The 20,284-nt window shown below is 42.9% G+C and overlaps 2 protein-coding genes across 3 annotated transcripts in view; one reads left to right on the plus strand and one right to left on the minus strand.

Annotated features, from left to right (window-relative positions):
- The first annotated feature begins 8,126 nt into the window (after positions 1-8,126).
- Positions 8,127-13,275, plus strand: BIRC7 (baculoviral IAP repeat containing 7). The gene is made up of 7 exons (XM_030963130.1): positions 8,127-8,646; positions 9,647-9,746; positions 10,332-10,413; positions 10,503-10,548; positions 11,439-11,657; positions 12,520-12,585; positions 13,076-13,275. Exons 1-7 carry the CDS (start codon positions 8,127-8,129, stop codon positions 13,273-13,275), a joined length of 1,233 nt encoding a protein of 410 aa, XP_030818990.1.
- Positions 13,276-16,836: 3,561 nt separating this feature from the next.
- Positions 16,837-20,284, minus strand: part of NKAIN4 (sodium/potassium transporting ATPase interacting 4) — a 50,792-nt gene continuing 47,344 nt past the window's right edge. For both annotated transcript variants that reach the window (XM_030963139.1, XM_030963138.1), the window contains one exon: positions 16,837-18,115. In XM_030963139.1, coding sequence (XP_030818999.1) covers positions 18,102-18,115 — 14 coding nt within the window. In that variant the 3' untranslated portion in view covers positions 16,837-18,101. The remainder of the gene's footprint in view (positions 18,116-20,284) is intronic.

The following is a 20,284-nucleotide window of genomic DNA, read 5'->3' on the forward strand; positions in this document are numbered from 1 at the left end:
GCTGGAAAGTCTGTCCAAAGACCAGAGCTTCAAGAAACAGGACAAAAAAGTGATCATTGTGGCAGGAGAGAGGAACATGTGTGCAGCAGGAGAAGGGAAAGGCTGGGTGCCTGGGTGATGGGCACTGCTCAGAAGTCCATGTGATTGTGTATGTTCACATCTCGATATAGAAACGATGTGACTGTGAATCATCCTCGCCAGGAGAGCATGTGGGCAGGATGTTAGAGCTCTGTGCTTCAGCATCCCAACACACAGGGGGCTTTTAGGCTGTACCTGTTAGGTTAGACCCAAAAGTAGCATGTCACATATGTACATGCATGTACACATCTAAGTCTTTGTGGGAATATTTTTTTTTTCTGTTGCATTTGGAAAATCTGATTTTTTTCCTGATAATGCTAAGAATTATCATGTCTATCTGTTGAGAAGTACATAGTCTTTTAGAAATAAAACCAGTAACATGAAAAGTCTCAGTTGAAAGACATGGATAAGGCAATATTCATATTTTTATGTGTATTATATAATTTAGGATACTCTTGGAGTGTAACATTGTAACCCAGAGGGAAACATGGGGTTTGGTTCTGTCTTAGTTGAATGAAATGTGTCCTTCTAGTTTAAGTAAAGGTTGTACTTACCTTTTTCTTCCATTGCTAACATTGAAATCTCAGAAGAGTTCACGTGTAAGCTGCAGCATATTTTTGTTGGTGTTTTTATTATTTGTTTTTAACATAGGTTTTACAGGAATTTTATGCAGCCCTCTTTTTTATGAGCATGGAAGAAAATCAAATATTGCCATAATGGAATCATCTCCCTCCTGCACTCTACACCCCTGTGGAATGTTCCCAAACCAAGGATCCAGCATTCACTTCCATCATTTTAGGGTGAAAAATTAAAGCAGACACACAGAGAAATTGTATCTGTTCTCCTCTCCTGTTTCTCATGTCACTGACACATTGTTTGTGAAAACATGAGGAGGGAAATCATATGCAAAGAGTGTGGCCTGTGAACAGATCCCATCTGACATCAGCATCACACATGCTGTTCCCTGCAAGACAAATTCCTTGGAAAGCTGTGGCAAGGAGCTCAACAGAGCAATGGCTGAGCACAGGCATTCTCCCCTGTCTCTTGATTTTCATCCTTGGCAACTCCTTCTTGCTGCTCTCTGGGGTTTCCATGAAATTGTAAGGTCAGTCTGTCTTTGCTTACTTTGTTGTGCATTTTTCCCTTCAGCTCTTTGCAGTGACTTCAGTTTGCTCTGTTGTCTTTCTTCCTCGTCTTTCAGTCTTGCTATTGATTATTGATACAGGGACAAAATAAACTCATTGCAAGCCAATTTGCATGGAGAAAAGCAGATGATTGTAGTGTGAATAGCTCAAGAATAGATCTTTCTGCCTGTTGCCCAAGCAATATTCAGGCAGCCAGGCACATTCTCTGCAATAAAAACACAGTCCAAACTATAGCAGGATTTAATTGGAAAATCAGATGTTCTGTGATTCTTGATGGCTGATTTTCTGCCAATTATAAAGTAGGACAAGCTCCATTAGAATCACAACAATGCCTGACAAATCCTTCTTTACAGGTAATTTAATGGCTGAATGGTGGAACTGCGGCCACAAGTGGATAAGAATCTCTTCTGAGGAGCTGTTAGTTTTATATGTGAATAATTTGGAGTTGCAATGCCACTCAGTTTACATGAGGCTCCAGGTCTTCTGCTCCTCTACTTCCTGCCTTGGAGTAGGTAAAAGGAATAGAGCCCAAATGTGAGGCTCCTCTATGTCAGAACCAGAAGGAACTGGGAAATGATCAAAATCAGTCAGAGGGAGAGGAAGAGGTGCAGTTCATCTTTGGGGAAACCTATCAGGTGCTACTTAGGAAGTAAAAAAGGAAGAGAATATAATTTGCATTTTCCATACTCACTGTGGGAATGTACTTAGCCCTACAGTTTTCCTCCTCAAATTTTATTTTGTATTCCCAATCCCTGTGCTGCTGCTCAGGCCTCTAAGCACTCTGCATGCTCTTTGGATCAGTGGATTGCTATCTGCTGAAAACTGAAAATAGTTCGTTCAATTTGCAGCAGCAGTGAATTTTTACAGATTTTTTCCAACTATTCAGAATGTTATGGGAAACAAAAAAAAAAAGACAACAAATAATGGATGGGGTTTGGGGTTGCTCTTAATTTCTTTTTTTGTTTCTCTTGATTATTGGGTTAACTGGCAAGGGCAAGAAGGGCTAGAAAACTGAATGAAGAGAAAAAATAATCCTTGAAAAAGAAACTCACATTTTCTCAGCTCCAAAAGATATTTAGAAAAATAAAAGAGAAGCTATTTTCTACAAACACTTTCCTTTGAAAAAGAACTGAACAGTGGTCAACCCACTCTTCAAAACCAGAAATATTTTTATAATAGGCTGGACACTGAAACCATGAAGTTTTTAGATTTTAAGGCCAGTTCCTGTACTGATTTTTTGAGTATCTGCTGTGCTTTGCAGATTTTCCTTTTCATATGTACTGTGTTCTGTTCTGTGGGCTGGGATATTAATAGGATTTGATTTAAAGCACTTTCATGAATCACGTTGCAAGCTACATTTAGCTATTCCTAACTATTACAATACCTAAAGTTTTGAGGCAATCAAATGCCACAGTAGTGGGGGCCAGAGGAAAGAATTAGGGCAGGAGATGAAAAGATTTGAATCCCTGGGAAATCAGTTCACAAAACGGGTGTTTGTCACTCACCTGTGTTAGTTCCAGCAGTCTCTATGTATAGTGTGTGTACTTTCTACAAGAGCAGGCAGTGATAGGATAAGGGAGAATGGCTTTAAACTAAAAGAGGAGAGGTTTAGGTCTGATATTAGGAAGAAGTTCTTTATCAGATGGTGTTGAGGCCCTGGCACAGGATGCCCAGAGAAGCTGTGGCTGCCTCATCCCTGGAAGTGTCCAAGGCCAGGTTGGACGGGGCTGGGATCAACCTGGGATGGTAGAAGGTGCCCCTGCCCATGGCAGAAATTGCAATGAGATGAACTTTAAAGTCCCTTCCAACCCAAACCATTCTGGCATTCTATGATTTACTTCATAGAAACATTTTCCAGGCTTTCTGAATAAAAGATTGTTAATGTGTGAAGAAATAAACCGTTTATTAGTGTGTTTTGTCACTATTCACTGAGTTGGATCCTGTTTCCTGTCCGCAGTGGATTTGTTTTAGGGATGCTGTGGAGCTGTGTGTCAGCACCAGCAGTGTGTTTTGGTGCCTCAGGGCTGCCCTGGGAGGCAGCTGAGCAGATGGGCTCCTCCTGGGTGTTCCTGTGGCAGGAGCTCCCCAGAGAGCAGCAGTGCAGGTGCTGCTCTGCAGGAACAGACCAGCAGGCCCTTCAGGGGAAGGAAGGGGGAGGACAACACAAAAGGAAGAGGCTGCCAGAAGAGGAAAAGAGAGGCCCTAAACAGAGAAACAGATCTGTGTCTAGGGCTTCAGGTAAAAGGATTTTGTCTACTCTGCATCAGGCTGCAAAGCAATTACATCACAGACTCTGAATGGTTTATTCTGGAAAATGGATCCACATCTCAATAGTGGCTAATATCTGAGCAAGTGAGAATGGGAACTATGCCATAAATTTGCTCGATACCCAGTTCCTTTACACATCACTGCAGTGACAAGCTATGGTGTCTCCTTTTGTGTTCCAGCCGCTTCATTTCTTCACCAATGCCAACTGATACCTTTTTTTCCTCCTGTTATAAAAGCCTCTTTCCTCAGTAAACTCTTAATTTATTGATGAAAGCACAATAGTCTACCTCAAGCTAAGCCACACAGAGCAGCTTCAGCCCCTTACAGCTGTGTAGCACCTCTGGGGTGGAGATGCTGAATTCTGCTGGAGTTTTTCCAGGGCCTCCAGTCACTTCAGTGCTTTCAAGCTCTTCATTATGCTGCCTCCAGATATATTCTGCCCCTTGTATTTATTGATTGTTTTCCTTCCAAATCAGGTTGATAATAGCAACCAGATTTTTGGTTAATTATGTTTATATTACTTTCTTCATCGAGTGTTTCCAATCACTGTCTAGTGATGGCAGTGTTGATCATTATCACTGATCTGTCCTGGACTCCTGATTGATGTTTACTGAGTCCCACATTTGTTTATCATTAGCTCATGACACTCCTCATTTTAAGAAGTATTCTGAAGTTCAATAGGACATCTTAATGCTCTGAAAAGAAACTGAAAATGTATGACTTGCTAAAAAACAGTAAAAGTTGCATACAACAGATTACTGAATATGTTATTTGCTTTCCAAATTTTGATGTGCTAAAATAAAACTCTATCATTTATACATGGTGACTTGTTTTTACTTGCTCTCAGCAGCACACTTGGAGTCATTGCATCTTCTTCTGCTACAGTCATCTCACTGGTTCTCCTCAGCTCTCCTCTGTTGGTGAAATGTTCCCCCTAAAACCACGAGTGTATCCCCACAGATAATCAACCTTAAACCTGTCCTAAGTTTTTATGATAGAAGAATGTTATGTATATAAGAAAAAAACCCAAAACAAGTAACCAATGCCAGAAGCAGACCAATGTTGTCAATTAACTTAGAAGGTGTTTTTGAGCTCCTCTGAGATTTATACAGCTTTTCCCTCTTTAACAATCAGGCTGGGGTTTCCCCTAAAACAGGTGGAATTGTGCACACCTTTGAGAAGCCAGGTGGTTATAAGCAGTAGAAGATGAGGTTATTGTTTGTAAAATGCTTGTAAAATTCAGAATTATCAATCACTCTTATTGATTAGCAAGATATTTGCTACAACCCATCAGCAGACCCCAAACAGCCTCTGCAGGAGGGATTTTGTTAACTCTCTCCTTTGGATTTTTAGGATGCATTCTTCAAAAATCAGCATAGACTCAGAAAGGATAGGATCCACAGAGTGGAAGATAACATGCAATTATCTTTATATGTATTTTATTACAGAGAAATTCACTAAGGACAAACCTCCCAGTACATTCTCTTGTTACAGCATTCTGTAAATGTCATATAAAAGCACTGCCCTCTACTGCTCAGGGGCTTTCATTAACGAGTATTTAATTAGCAAAAAACCCAACACTTCTTTTTAATGAGAATGATTGTATGGGCTTGCCTGCAAAAAGAAAGGACTCTGGATCTTTTTATCAAAAGAAAAATGATAATTTATAATTTCTGAGAAACATGAATCACCTATGTTCTTGTGTTTACATGGAGAACTGATATTTTGTCAAGAGTTTAGAAGAAGCTTTATGCATCTTCTCAGGCAGGGGTAAAGGAAAACACATTTTCAAATAATTGCACCTTTCAAAACCATCATTAAAATCCTCCATTTTGTGGAATTGTGGCCACAGGAAGGCAAAGGAATAGGAAGATTTCAAGTTGTGAAGATGCAATTGCAGAAAAAAACTTGATTGCTAAAGTAAAGGCAATGCAATCTGTCCAAGCTGTCTGGAGAAAATTCTTGTTGCTATTTATCTGCTAATTTTACAGTACATTTTATTAAGAAACTTAAGGTGCAAAACATGTGAAAGCAAGCTGAAAAAGTTGCAGAAATACTGTTAATAGAGTCACAGAAATAGGGATGTGACAGCCATTATGTCATGGGAGTCAGGACATCACACCTGGCACTAGACTAGGTTTTAACAAGATCTGGTATTTTCTGGAGCACATTTGAGCTTAACTTTATACCTTTGCCTTGTGACTCCATTTTATAAAGATGAAATTTGGACTCGTTAGCCAATAGAGACCTTCAGCCCATCCCAACCAATTGGGGGCAACTCAGCATTATAAATGGCCTCTGAGGCAGGTGGGTTCACTTACTCCTTGGCAGTTTTCTGCTTTGGGAGGGCATCTGAGGAGAGAAGATTTTTGTGTGAGGCTTGTAATGTTGAGAGAGTTTTAAATTATGGAAGCTTTCTGGGGTTTAGTTAACATGTTTCAGGTAAAGTTGGGTTTTTTTAAGGAATATTTTTATTGTGCTAATTGTTGGTATGAGCTTGTAATGTTTCTTTTGGCTTTGTATTCCTATATAAGTAGTGGGCTGTGGTAGAGTATTGGTTTTTAGTGGTGTTATAGCTATTTAAAATTTTAATTTGGTTTTTGTGGAGTCTCATTAGCAGAGTTAATGAATCTTCTGCAGAGTATATAAATATGCAGGTAAACCATAAGGGGCTTCTTAGTAAGCAAAAGATAAATATACTTGTTCTCCTATGTTGCACCTCTTATTAAAAAAAGCCTTTTGTGGAAGAAATAATTTTCTTTGTGAAGACACAAAGCAAAATCTGTGAAGCTTGCTCTCAAGGGCTTTCTGGGTGGAGGAAGGCTAAGATAACCTTGCTATCATCTCTGTGTAACCCAAAATTTGTTGTAGCTTAAGAGTTACAGCTTTTGCTTTGTTAAGGCTCAAGATGAGAGCAGCACTGCTCGTGGAGCTGTGGCTGATGAACAAGCTTCTGTGTTCTGGGAGCAAAATCTGCTGTGAAGGCAAACAATCTGCCTCTCCTCAGTCTGCTTAGTTTGCAGATTCTGCTGGGCATCAGTGACTGATGGCCTCAGAACTTGCTTTCTCTATGGACTTCTCCTTACACCAGTGACACAGTTCTTCTTTATTGTATTAAATAAAGCACAGTTTCTGAAAGAGACTTTTAGAGCCTTTTCTTCCAGCCCTGGTTTCTGTCCCTGTCATTATAGAAGGGGAATTCTGGTTGCTAATGAACTTTCTCTTCCTTGCTACCTTTTATTATGAGAGGCAAGTGGTTGAGTAAGTTTGATTTTGCTTTAAAATCTCACTAAATATGTAATACCTATGGAGGACAGCTGTGAGTTTTGTGACTAAAATGACCTGTAAGCTTTTTTCCCTCCCTAAATGTGCTGCAGCCCTTAATTAAGAGAAACAGTTCTTCAGAGATGCTTCTGGCCTGAGTGTTTTCTAAGCCTCTTAGAATCTCTGTGATGGTGTTTGCTGCAGAGTAGCTGCTGGATCTATGGTCTCCACTTGTTTGTATTTTACTGTGCACTGCTCTAGTTATCTATTATTTTAATGTGCTGTACCAGTCTCAAAAAATTGTACTTTATAACAGTGTGTATTTATATTTTCTTTTCCTGTGTGATGTCTTGGGATCTGTGCTCTAATAATGCTTAACCCTGATAACCAGTAAATAGGAAGTTGCACTTCCTTGAGTTGAACTCACCTATTGAGGTGGGAAGGGATTTGGAGGGCTCTTAATTTTAAAAAAGGGAGTTGATTGCAACTTTCACTTAGTCACATTGTGTAGGGACTTCTCTCCAAAGGAATTAAATTGTTCCTGGTCCTCAATTGTGTCACTGTAGGGCCTTTTGCAAGTGCCATTGCCAGCCATAGGGAAATTGTTGGAAGCAGTGGCTGAGTTGCAGTTCAGCTTAATCCCCCAGGGAAGGGCTGTTACCGTAAGCAGGGTGAGAGCTTGGAGAATCAAGCACTTGGTAACTTCTTTAATTTCACTCTTCCTCTTGCATGGAAGTAGCACAGGCAGAATATGACAAAAACTAGAAAATCCTTGATTTAAGGACATCACCTCATAGAAACTGTACCTAATTATTTTAGGCCATGGTTTGGAAAAGTTCCGTTTTATAGAGCTGTTTCTAGATAATCATTGCTTAATAATAATGACAATAAAAACATAAAAAATGTGATTTTTTGTGTGGTGTTTGGCTGTAAATGGGAGATTGAGACATTATTTGTTTGGGTGTGGCTGTTCTCTGTTTTGTTATGACATGCCTGGTTTAGGGAATAAAAAGCAGAGCCTTTTTCATGCTAGTTTAAGGGCTTAGCAAAATGGCTGGGGATTTGTCTTGCCAAAGGTTCAGCTTGGGAGAGAGTACAGGTTTTTTTGCCCTCTGCTCTCTGTTTCATCTTTCCTGTAAATTGGCAGAGGGCCTTGGAAAGCTCTGGACTCTTCCCATCAGACACCAGTGAAGGCTCAGCAAAAGTCCAACAGCAAAGTACAGAAGCACCAGATCTGTGACTGGGCTGCCATTCCCAAACAAGCTGGGCTTTGTTGTGAGCAGGAGCTTTCTGGAATGGGGAATAATACCACGGGGTGGGAATGCAGCTGACTGCCCTGGGCTCTCCCATCCTCTCTTGCAGAGCACGGCCATGGGGGATGCAGCACCAGCAGAGCCTCCAGAGCCCAGGGCTGCTCGCTGCAGGCTCTTCAATTCCAGCATGAGGAGCGCGGCCAGCAGGCTCAGGACGTTCCAGCAGTGGCCCCGCGCTGCCCCCGTGTCTGCCCGGGACCTGGTGGATGCTGGATTTTTCTACGTGGGCCCCGGGGATGAAGTGCAGTGTTTCTGTTGTGGTGGTGTCCTGAAGGACTGGAGACCTGGTGATTGCCCTTTAATAGAGCACGTGCATTTCTTCCCTTCCTGTCAATACGTCCGTGGGGAGAGTGCTGGGAACCAGGAGATGCTGTCCCTGCAGGAGATCTTTGACACTGTGGATGGGCAGTTCCTGAGTGTCTTGCAGGGGATAGTCAGTGAGGAGACAGCCATGCCTAATGAGCCAGAGTACCCTGAGATGGTGACAGAGGAGATGAGACTGTCTACATTTGAGAACTGGCCACAAAATTCCAGCATGCATCCAGAGCAACTGGCTAGAGCAGGGTTCTTTTACACAGGTAGGTACCCTGGGGAAATGTTCTTGACTCTTATTCAAGTTAACTTTTGAAAGTTTCACTGTTTTATTGCTCTTACAAATACCTTACGTGTATGCACATGTATTGTAGTTAAAAACCACATCCTTCCTTCTGCCTGTGCTGTTTCTCTTGCTCTTGCTTGTGCAGAATTCATTTCAACATTTAACTCCTGTTTGGGTCCTGGGGGTCCACTAGTAAGTACCTCCTTGTCAGCAGGAGAGGAAAAGGTGATGTGTTTTAAACAGATGTTTTATGGACAGAAAAGTCTGTGCTTTAAGATGCATTGAGTGTATTTATTCCTTGCATTTTTAAAAGGACTTGAGGAGCTTGCTTGGTGTGTCATGTTTTGGATAGGCTGTGTCTTGCACTGAAGCCTTTTCTCAAAACCCCAAACCTGAGTGACAGCTGTATGGAGTCAGCCCTTCTGCCTGTGGCTTGTTCCTCTAAGGACTCTTCATTTGAAATACAGAAATCAGATACCTTTTTTGTTGAGGAAAGTTGGCAATATTTATTGTAATCACATGCATGTGAATATCAATATAATGTTATTCTTTCCCTTTGAGAATGCTTTGCTGGTTAGGTAACAGGTCTGAAGAAATACTCCTCTCTGAATTAACCAGCCAGAGGAAATATTTGCACTATGGCAGATTGTGGTTAGTGAGAAAAGTGTGTTCACAGGTGTAACTAATTACAGCTCTGCTCCAAAGGCAGGCAGGGGGATTGGCTGGGGGGCTTGTGCATGGGAGCTTAGCTGCTCCTGTGGATGCTGCCTGTGAGCTTGTGATCCCCTTCTGGAATCCTCTCAGCCAGCTCTGGGAGCTCAGACTGAGTTCCTGCCCCTGTACAATGTGCACTGTGTCAGTAAATTGTCATGTGTTCCTCTCTTCTGTCCAAAGCCTGTGTTTGTGCTGAGTCTCACCCAGGGTTAGTGTAGGGCATGTAGTGTCTCAGGTGTCAAATAATCTCTTGCTCTCCCTTTCAGGACGAGGAGATGTAGTGAGGTGTTTTTACTGTGATGGAGGTGTGAGGAGCTGGTCCTTAGGAGATGATCCTTGGAGGGAACATGCTAAATGGTACCCAGAGTAAGTCAGTCTTGGCTAACAAATACCCCAAAAGATAGGTCATGCATTTCACACTCGTACTTTGTTTCATAGGACAGAAATGTTTATATCCTCTCACCTTAAAAGCAAAATAAAATGCTCAAACTCTGGTGGGATGGCACAGTTCAGACCTGAGATTCTTTAATTTGACTTAGAGTTCACCATCTAAGAGTTCAATTAAAATAACTTTCTTTGGCATCAAAGAAGAGCTTTTATTACTCCTACTCTGAGGTACAAGAAGAAATTTTAAGCCTTGGTTTGCTGCAGCAGTTCTTTTTTCTTTCCTGTGAACTGCTCTCTCATCACAGTTCCGTGGTCTACTGTAAAGCGTGTTACAGCTGAGCTCATCTTGGGCCAAAATGAAGACTGAATTAAGGGGGAGGGATCATGATCCTCTTACTGTCAGCCTTGTGCAAGAGGTGGGCAGGTGAAACATCTGATACCCTGTCTTTAATGGATATATAGAGGTTTGCTCACTGCCCATAATACCCTTTGCTTCTAAATTTCAAATGGCTACTTGCACTTGGGGGAGCCTGTACTAATGTATTTCAACTTTTCTGCTCCTAGGTGTGAATTTTTACTGCACTCAAGGGGGAGAGAATTTGTTAACAGTGTTCAGGCAACCTTTTCTGGCACCCTGCTGGCTCCTGTGAGTCATGAACATTTTGTGTGTAGTGGATTAGGTCTGGTCGATGGGAAAGTTTTGAACACAGGCTTCTGTTTTTGTATCATTTTCAGAGACATTCCTGGGACCAGACTGAGCAAGACTCCTCTCCTTCCCGAGGTCAGTGCTGTAATTTCATGGTGTTCTATCTTCTGGTGAATGTGGTGTAGTCTGAGTTCCACCAGCCCACCTCAGCTGCTCTGCCTTCTGTAGACATGGTGCTTGCGAGATGTTATGATATTCTAGAAGCTGTTTCACTTTGGTTTTAGGAAGTGGTCTCTAGCTCAAGAAACAAAATTTCTTGTTCTTGTGAGACCTCTTAGTCAAAGGCCAGAGACACTTATCTAGTCTGCTGTGAGTTTGAGTGCTTCCCTAACTTACCTTTGGCTTTTGATGCTCTTGCTGTTGATGTCTGTCTGTAAACCCCTTCACTACAACATTTTAAACATGCTTGATAAGAAATCAGAGAATCTAGATGTTCATGAAAATGTTGTTGCTAGGATTTACTCCCATTTATCAGTTGCTCCCAGAAATATAAGTAGGTGAAGTTTGGCTCCCATAAGCTTAAGCAAAACTTGAGCCTTTGAAGAGACTGCCAGTGAATTTCCTACTTCTGTTGCTACTGATGAATGGTTGAGGTAGGAGCGGCTTCAATTGGGATGTTCCACTTGATGCTCATGAAAGCAGTTCTGAGGCTTCTGTTCTGGGATGTGAAAACAGAGATAAGGATTCTGGACTGATGCCAAACACAGGAGACTGTTCACTGATAAAGTGAAATAAACCATCCAAAATAAGTGTCTGGGCTTTTATGAAATTGGCTTTGATTAACTTCCTTGTGAGTAATGATTTGAAGTAAAAAACAAATGTGGGAGTTAATCTAGCTAAGTGGATAGCTTGAGGAGTGTTCTAGGGTATATGAATGCCATTTTATGTAGAACACCTTCAAAGAATGGCACACTTTTGCCCAAAGCTCTGCCTTTTTGGTAAAGTGCTTGTTCACTGCTTTACAGATCCTCTGAGGAACTGGAAATTGCTGGCTCATCCATCTGAGGATCAGAGTCTCATAGTGCAGAATGTCCTGCAGATGGGCTTTGACCCCACCTGGGTGGCAAACCTGGTAGAGAATAAATTTGCGCTGACTGGGACTTTCTACCTGTCTGAGTCTGAGCTGATTTCAGACCTGCTGCAGCCAGGCTGGGGGGCCAGCAGCAGTGCAGGAGGGAGGAGAGGTAGGCCTGACTCACACCTGGGCTGGGGGTGTTTAACCTCTTCCTCACCGCACCTGGAGCACTGCTGGGGGTGTCCTGAGGGTCTGCTGGAATTGTGAGAGATAATGCCCCCAAGCCTGCCTTTCCTTGGGAGCCTGAGCAATGAGGTCCTGAGTTAAAGAAACCTGGAGAAGCTGTGGTTGCTGGCATGTCAGTGGCTGGATCTGCCTGCACTGGGCTGTGCTGGGGATATCCTTGGTGTTTCCTGCTGCCCTCAGACCTTGCAGTAACTGGCACTCCATGATGTGCAGGCTCGTGCACAAATTCACAGGTGATCCAGGCAGAGGCAGTTATCTGAAGCAAAGCTCCTAGGATGGATAATCACTCCAAGCCTATTTAAAATTGGAATCAATAACCTGTTTAGAAATATCCATAGTTCTTGTCTAGATAAGATATATTTTCATTAATTTCTGTCTTTTGTTATCTGTTTTGTGAAGTCTGTTTGCCAAGTGAAGTTGAAGGTGCCATTCCAAAGCTCCTGCCTCTACAGCATGGTCTGCCACTTCTGTAGCTAACACGGAAAAAATTCCACAAAACTGAAATTTTGATCAAATAGTAGCACAGGAGCTGGAATGACCAGCTGATGTGATGGATAAGCCACCTTTGAGGAGAGAATGTGATGTGGACAGACAGGCCTGGGCAAGGAGGTGAACTTGAATAGCTGCTGAAGCACCACAGAGAATATCAGCCATGCCAGGCTGAGATTAGAAATTATTAACCAAATGCTACTGAGGTCCAGAGTATTTCTTGCTTCCACACAGCACTGCCAGGAGAGGAATAAAGGAGGTAGCATTGAATACCATCATCTTTTCTGGTTCTACAGGTGCTGTTCAGAGAGACACTGGAACATCAAGACAAGAAATACGATCTGTGCAGCAAAAGGAATCAGGTACTCTGGGCTGGCAGTGTGGGGAATTGACCTTAAGCGTAATTGGGTGGAGTTCTAGAATAACAGTATCAGTAGTCATTATGCTAACTCATTTTTTAAATTTTGAAGAGGACTGTGTGCTAGTTAGAGTGGTACCTGAGCACAGGAGCCCTTATTCAGGGATTGGAGTGCCCCTGTGAAGCAGCTGTTACAAAAAATCAGTTTATGGGGATAATTTATGACCACAGTAAATGCTGTTGATCTGTGTCCCTGCTCTGTCCAGTGAGTGTAGATAAGCTGAACCTTATGTAGATAAGCCAGTCTATAATAGCTGCAGTTTTTCTGCTTAAATGAAACTTTCCTGAGAGGTACTTTTGCCATCTTCACAATCTCTGAACAAAACAATGGGCAAGTTGCAGTTTGACTTCCTAAGCTGTCACAACTGGCACTCTGGAGCTGTGACAAAACACTAACAGTTTGGGCTTTTGGTTTTTCCTTTGTTTTTTGGTAGAGTCTCAGCTGAGCACAGAAGAACAGCTCCGGCGCCTGCAAGAGGAGAGGATGTGCAAAGTGTGCATGGACAGAGACGTGTCTGTTGTGTTTGTTCCCTGTGGCCACCTGGTAGCTTGTGAAGAATGTGCCCTCAATTTGAGGCTGTGTCCCATCTGCAGAGCTGCCATCCGGGGCACTGTGAGAGCCTTCATGTCCTGAGCCATGATGCACCCAAGGGGAAAGATAAGTCCACACAACTCATTGATAACTCAGCAGAGGGAGAAAATAAGTAAATAGTTTGCTGGAGCCAATCTTATTTGCCGGGTGGCTTGGCATAAGTGTAAAAACTCCCTGAATGTGTCTCCCATGCACAGTGTTTCTAGGAAGAACTGCTGGTTTGATCACCTCTTGCTTTAGGACTGCTCCAGGAGAACTCTGCTGGGCTCTTTTGTCCTCCAAAATGAGGCTTTTATTGACAGAGATTCTCCTTCTCCACATTTTTGTGTTCTCAAGTGAATCTTTGCTCTGTGTTGAAATCAAAGACTGTTTTCAGCAGACTCTGGTTTTTTCTCACTTACTTAGCAGTTGTCTAGAGATTATTCTCTTAGGGATTCCTTCAGGAAGTTTGATTGAAAATGGGAGTACTTTTTGTACAAAATGCATTCCATTGGGACTAGAATACTCAGCAACAATGTATTGTGGGGGAGGGACAATCTACCTTTTTCTCCCCTTTTTGCTGTCTTTCTTTTTTTCTCCCCTTTTTGTTGAATTTTCAACAACTGATGTAATGTTTCAGTAATACTCAAATTTGCATAACTAAGTGGAAAAGTCTGGCCTAACTCTCCAAGCTCTCTGCTCTCAGCTGACCTCCCCTGGTGGAAGGCTCTGTGCTCAGGGTCACTGGATGGTCTCCTGGAAGCTTCTTATGGAGCTCTTCCCTGGCTGTTGGGTATTATCCTGGTAGAAAACAGTTCTGGAAACATAGCTTTTTAGAAAATATCTTTGCTGGCTAAACTGGTGATTCTTATTTAAAATGAAATATTATATCATGTAGCCAAAAAGAGTAAGTTTCATCCAAGCTACCCCTTATTAAGTGAAGGGAAATGACATAAGTTTTTAAAAATAAACTGTTCTTTTTCATGGAATAAAATTTTTCCTTTATTTAACTTAGAGGTTTGAGTATCTGATTCTAGTACAATTCCCTACTGGGGGAGGGGTGTGATGGTGTCCTAAGATGTTGGAGTGACATCAGGTTGTAAACAACATCTGTCCTTCAGTGCTACGTGGGCATGAGTAAGAAAAGCAGCTGTTCTGACCATCCATCAGTGTCCTTTGGAATTTACCAGACAGCACGTGGGTCATAGAGCCTTGGAATGGTTTGGTTGGAAGGGACCTTAAAACTCATCCAGTTCTGCCTCCCTTCCGCACCTTCCACTGTCCCAGGTTCCACCAAGCCCTGTCCAACCTGGCCCTGGCCACTTCCAGGGATCCCCAGGCAGCAACAGCTTCTCTGGGCACCCTGTGCCAGGGCCTCAAAACCCTCACAGGGGAGAATATGGCTCCTCAGAATTCTCTTAAGCTGCAAAAGAAGGGATAAGGATGAAGGGGAATAAGGATCTGATACATGAAACTGTGCAAATGCAGAATAATTTTGATCTGAACTCCTTGTATAATTTTGGTAGGTGGCTCTTTAGTGTGTTTGTGGTTCTGGAACTGCTTCCCTTTGGTTCCAGTTCTGGTCACTAAACAGCTTAGGGGCTTGCCTGTGAGTCACTTTAAGGTGACAGTTATCTCTGGATCCCATGGGAGGGCAGCTCTCTTCATCCCTGCCTTCAGAAGAAGGGAATATTAGCACAGTTCTTGGCAAAGATGAGAGAAATTAAGACTTGAGTGGTTTAAACTCTGCAACTCTTGGAGGAATTGGTTGGGTCTCTGCCAGACAGCAGCTTTGCTAGGGAACAGAATGCCACCACCATGCCAAATTATGTCTTGTCTGGGTTCGGGATATCATTGGCTTTGTTTTGCCTCTATAAATACAGCACAAACTTACAGTTTAAATAGATATGCTATTCTGAGAAGGGAAGACACCAGCCCAGTGCTGGGACAGTGTTGCTTCTTCCCAAACTCACCTGAGTGTGACTGAAGGAAGGCTGGAACTGCACCAGCTGTTTCTGGGGCTAACCCTATTGAACGGTGTGAAAATGGTGAATGGCTTTTCCACCCCAGGGAAAGGGAGGAGCTGCTCTGTTTTCCTGCAGGGAAATGTCCCTTCAGAACCAGGTACCACGTTGTTCTTTCAGAAGCATCTCCAGCGATGCCTGTCCCCAACAGAGGGCACTCCAAAACTGGAGATAAGGGAACCCACCACCTTCAGCTGCTCCTGGATCATGCTGGGCATGGAATGGGTGGGGTGCAACGGACTGGCAGCCCCGGCCCTCACAGAGCACGGTCACTCTGTCACCTTGAGGTACTCAGAGTGAGTCTAGCACAAGCAGACCATGAGAGGAGTTCTTGGGAGGAATGGCTCTGCTAATGAAACCTGGAGGAGATAATTAAGTGTGGAATATGACTCTTGGTAGCTTTGTCTCTTCTCAGACCCATTTTTTTTCTTATGATTAATGGCAGTCATTGATACTGCATATTATAGGCTTACCTGAACATGGGCTTGGTGTTAATTTTACTTCTGTTAATTGGTGCTTTGTGCTACAATGAGCACAGGCAATTGAGTGGTAGTTCTGAAGTGACTCAGTCATCACACTTTTATTTCATTGATCTTTATCAGCGTGTATGAAAGCCAAGGGGCAATGCTGTTAAGTGCGGAGTTTGATGCTTTATCTCTTCAGAGTGCTTGGCAAGTGGTTTTTGATCAGTTTAATTGGTGAAAGTGGCATCAGAGCTTGGTCAGTGGGAGAGGAGGAGTAGTGTTAAAAACACATAGACCTCAATTCCTAAAGTTCCCTCTTCTTACCATCTAGAGGAATTGGGTCCTGGAAGTACCAGTAAAATGTTTCAGGTATTCAGAGCTGAACTGTCCTTTTTCCACCACCTGTGCTGAATTTTGATTGCTCCCAAACAAGGCTGACAAAGACTCCTGGTAACTGATTGATAATACTCTCTCTGAGGAAAAGAAATCATATTAAACCCAAAATGTGTGAACTCGGTGCTTAATGAGAAAAGGAAAGATTAATTTGAAAAGCGCCAAACAAATGAAATCTTTAATGGGAAAATCTCATTGAATAGAGGATGTGAATTCTTCTTTTTGTTTTTCTGCCTTTCCAGGGAACAATCAGGTGGGCAGACAGGAATGAGAGCAATCCATAAAGAAAGTGAATAAAAGAGAAGTGGAGAAAGCATTCAAAATGTGTGCACACTGCTGTGTGTGATCTCAAAATGCAGAGTAGATTGTGTTTCGCTGGTATTTTTTAATTTGGTGGTAACATAATGTTAATAATGAGGAGGTACTTGTCTTTTGTCATGCAGAGCTGTCAGGGTTGAGCTTTTTTCTTTGAGGTATTAAACAAGGATGAAACTAGTTGTCTTTTGCTCAGTCAAACTGTGGATTTTGGTGCCTAAAAAAGGGAAAAAAACACCCTACAGAAAATAAATTTTTACTTGCAGCTGCACCCAAGCAGAACTCAGGATGTTTGAGGATCTGGAATAGAAGTTGCACAGAAGCAAAAAATACCCTCTCAGTGCTTATGCATTTGGGTTTATAAAAGAGGATTTTGCTTCCTGGGCCCTGTGGAATGAGACCAAAAAAAAAAGCTGCATCATTCTGTCTTTGATTTAGCACTTAATGTTTTTATTTTTGTTTTTAATTCTTCCCTCACACTTCTCCCTAGCATGGCTTCAAGCTTGACCCTTCTGAAAAGCATTTCTCAAAAAATGCCAAGTAATCCCAAACAAATTAGGCAAAACAGTAATGAATTACAACAGCACTTGAAGTATCAGCCCAAATATGCCAGGGCTGGCTGACAACTGCTCCTCCTCTGCTTTTGACACTTCACATGCTGGGAGACACAGCTAACAAAACTGACTTGGTTTTGTTCTTCTCTTTAATCAACTGCTGCAGCTCATTAATGCAACTTAATTACACTTGCATTCCCCCTTCAGCCCTTTCCCTCCCCTCAAAAAGCCTGTCACAAATGAAACTCTTCCAGCAGGCTGTTACCATGGGATAGGTGTGGCTCTAGGTGAGGAAGGCAGGTGCAAACCCACCTGTGCTCCATGAGGAACTGGGCTTCTTCCAGGGCCTGCAGCAGGATTCAGCTACACCAGGGTTAATTTAATGTAGCTGGGCAGACCCAGAGTAAGCTACAGCTGCTCCAGGAATGGCTGGGCTGGTTGGAGGTGGGGTGAAGCTGCGTGCTGAGTGAAGAGCTGATGGCTGCAGTGGTTTTCAGCTGTTCAGCGTTACAGGAGTCAGGCCACACTGAGCTCCAGGACAAAAGCCTACTGCCATGCCTACAGAGACTGAGCAAGGGGGTCCTGCCTGGGGGGCACAAAGGAGGGAAAAGTTCTCACCTATAACTCAGAACCCAACAATGCCTAAGTAACTGGAGTGTAAAGAGCCCCCACCTCATTTTATGCAGGCAGGGAGGAGATGAAGTTGTGTTAGGGGATTTAGGCTCTGTTCAGAAAAAAGGGAGGAAACTAACTACAGAAAATATGACATGTCCCAGGGTTTTACACAGTGCTTCCTTCTTTCTGGATCCATGGCACAAGGAAGCAGCTCCAGCTTCAACTGCAGCTCTTGAGAGAGGCTCTTGGTGAACTTGTTCTGCCAGAGGTCTTTAGGCCATTTCTGGGCCAGTACCAGCAGACTGTGGTAGGAAAGGTTCGTCAGGGCACTTGGAGGATTAAAAACCAACTGTGTGGCTGTTCTTTGATGTACATTCATTGCGTTTGAAAAGAAGACCAGGAACGAAAAAATGGAGTGGAGTTCACCATCCTGCATTTCCTCTGCCAAAGATCCAGGCCCCAGGGGACTGTTTCCTGCAGCACCTTTGGTGGAGTGCAAGGTTCATCCATCCTCTGGCTCCCCTTCACTTACGCAGGCCTGTAAGAGGGGAAAAAAGGTGAAGCCAGGATGTGAGTGTGGAACAAGAACTCAATGGCTTTCTTTATGTGACAGAAATGGTGTGGAAATAATGAGGACAAATTTTTCTTTCCTCTTCTGGACTTTTAAATATGATTGACTACAGATGAGGAATAGGATTGAGAGCTCACAAGTAATGTGGTTAAGTAGTCTTCAAGGCTGGAAAGAATGCAATGCAGGTGTCAGACCTGAATATGCTGCAGTTAGGCTCAAGTGTTAGATCTATGGATCCTCAGCGTTTGGAGCTGCATAAAATGTGGTTAGAAACTGAAAAAGCTAAGGGTCATCTCTAGGATAAAGGAGCTGCTTGAAATTGCAGTGATGTGCTTTTGGTGTAGGTGCAGCAGGATAAGCAGATCTACTTTTGGAGGCAGCAGTAAAGGTGAGTGAATGCTTTTGGCTGAAACATCACCTCTTACACATGCAGCTTCAGGATGATCAAAAGAGTTTGCAAATTCATGTTGTTTGTTTGGGAAAAAGTCTACCTAGAAAGAGAAGCAGAAGTGTTTTGTTTTGTGTTTTTTTCTCTCCTCAGAACAAAGTGGAATTTTTTCCTGTTTAAGTTTCCTTTGTAAATTATTCTGCTTGTCAAAGTTTGGAGAAGATAGGTGGGAAAGCAATTCTAAAGGAGTTTTCCTCCCTCTCCTTCTTATTCCAGTGTTCCAATCTAGGACTTTGGCTTTTTGACTAAATGTTCTTTGTGTGCTTGTACATATTGGTGTATTGAAGAACCCACTTTAGGCCAGCAGGGGATGATGGCTGTATGGGGACAAGTCCTTTAATGCTCACAGCTCTTCGTGCCTCTGGCCAGCAGACAGTGGCCCACCAAAGACTGACCAGGGACCACTGAGGTGAGCAATTGCCTACTGGAGCCTCAGATCCCTCAATTAACCAATACCTCCTGTTGCTGCCCTGTCAATACTGAGGTCTCCATCTGATGAAAGTCACACCCTGTGTTAACATAGAGCCCTTTCTACTGGGAGATCTGAGGGAAGGAAAGTCCATAAAATCTGGCTCCACAACTCAAATTAAAGCTCTGAAGCCCCTGAAGTGATGCAGTACTTGAGGTGCCAGATCAGCTTTAGGGGCTGGAGCCTCACAAAGGTGCAGTTCACTGCTTGGCCTTGCAAACACAGTCTTAAAAGGCAGGAAGACCTAGTGCTTGTCCCTGTACCTTTTAAATAAACAGAGAGCACCTCCTGCCATCCAGCAGGTTCTTGATTTAGCACTACCCTGTGTACAAAATCACACTTTGAGGCTATTCTGCTTTATAATTGAGATTGCACAGTGCTGCTTTCCAAAACAAATCTGGAGAGTGATGTCAGGAAACTGAAAGGATTCAGCAGGCAGGAGGGGCTGACAAATGCTCAGGATGCTCTGGGTACTTGGCAGGTGGTGCAGGGCCTTGGAGAGAACAGCTTGAGTGAGAAATGTCAAAGCTGGCTTGGCCAGCACTTCCAGTTATTGGTGCAAAAATGCTTTTTTGCCTCAAGTGATGAGAATTCTGTTACTACAAATGAACAAACAAGAAGAAAAGCAACCCAGAGCTGAGGTCCTGAGCTGTGCAGCACAAGGGGAGAGAATGGTGCCAGCAGGCACAACCTGTGCCTGAACTTATGCTTCAGTTCAGGGAGGAGAAAGAGTTCAACTCCTTTCTTCCTAAAAACTCACTGAAAATATTCTCTTTCAGCCTCAGGTGAGCAACTTTGTCTTTCCAGAAGTGATTTACTATCCTTTGGGTAAGTACTTTGACACAGAAACTCAGGCACTGAAGACTTTACCATATCTTCTATCATGAGTGCTAGTATATTATTATTAAATAATTAGTGTGGTGCCTTGATTGCCAAAATCAATTGATTGGTGCACAGTTTGAATACTGAATTTAGCAGCTCATGTCATTGTTCTGTGGAGCCTCAGATCTCTAAAATCTCATAAATTCAGTGGCATGACGAAGAGAGACTTGAGAAAAATGCAGGAAAGGGCACAGTGGGAGGAAGGAATGGGATCTCATCAGAAAAGGATAGGTAAAACTGGACTGAATAGGGTAATTCCATTAGGGAATGAAGGAAAGTGATCCTGTTAGAGAAGTGTGGCAGCCCAGAGAATGCATCTGACTGCAGCCAAGGGGGT

Source organism: Camarhynchus parvulus, chromosome 20, assembly GCF_901933205.1.
Source record: "Camarhynchus parvulus chromosome 20, STF_HiC, whole genome shotgun sequence".
Taxonomy (NCBI): Eukaryota; Metazoa; Chordata; class Aves; order Passeriformes; family Thraupidae; genus Camarhynchus; species Camarhynchus parvulus.

What these genes read in the sequence shown, in the direction of transcription:
- BIRC7 (XM_030963130.1), top strand. Translation starts at nt 8,127, where the DNA reads ATGGGGGATGCAGCACCAGCAGAGCCTCCAGAGCCCAGGGCTGCTCGC. An exon ending in CATGCTAAATGGTACCCAGA is followed by an intron (nt 9,747 to 10,331) that starts GTAAGTCAGTCT and finishes TTCTGCTCCTAG; the next exon opens with GTGTGAATTTTTACTGCACT. An exon ending in CAGTGCAGGAGGGAGGAGAG is followed by an intron (nt 11,658 to 12,519) that starts GTAGGCCTGACT and finishes CTGGTTCTACAG; the next exon opens with GTGCTGTTCAGAGAGACACT.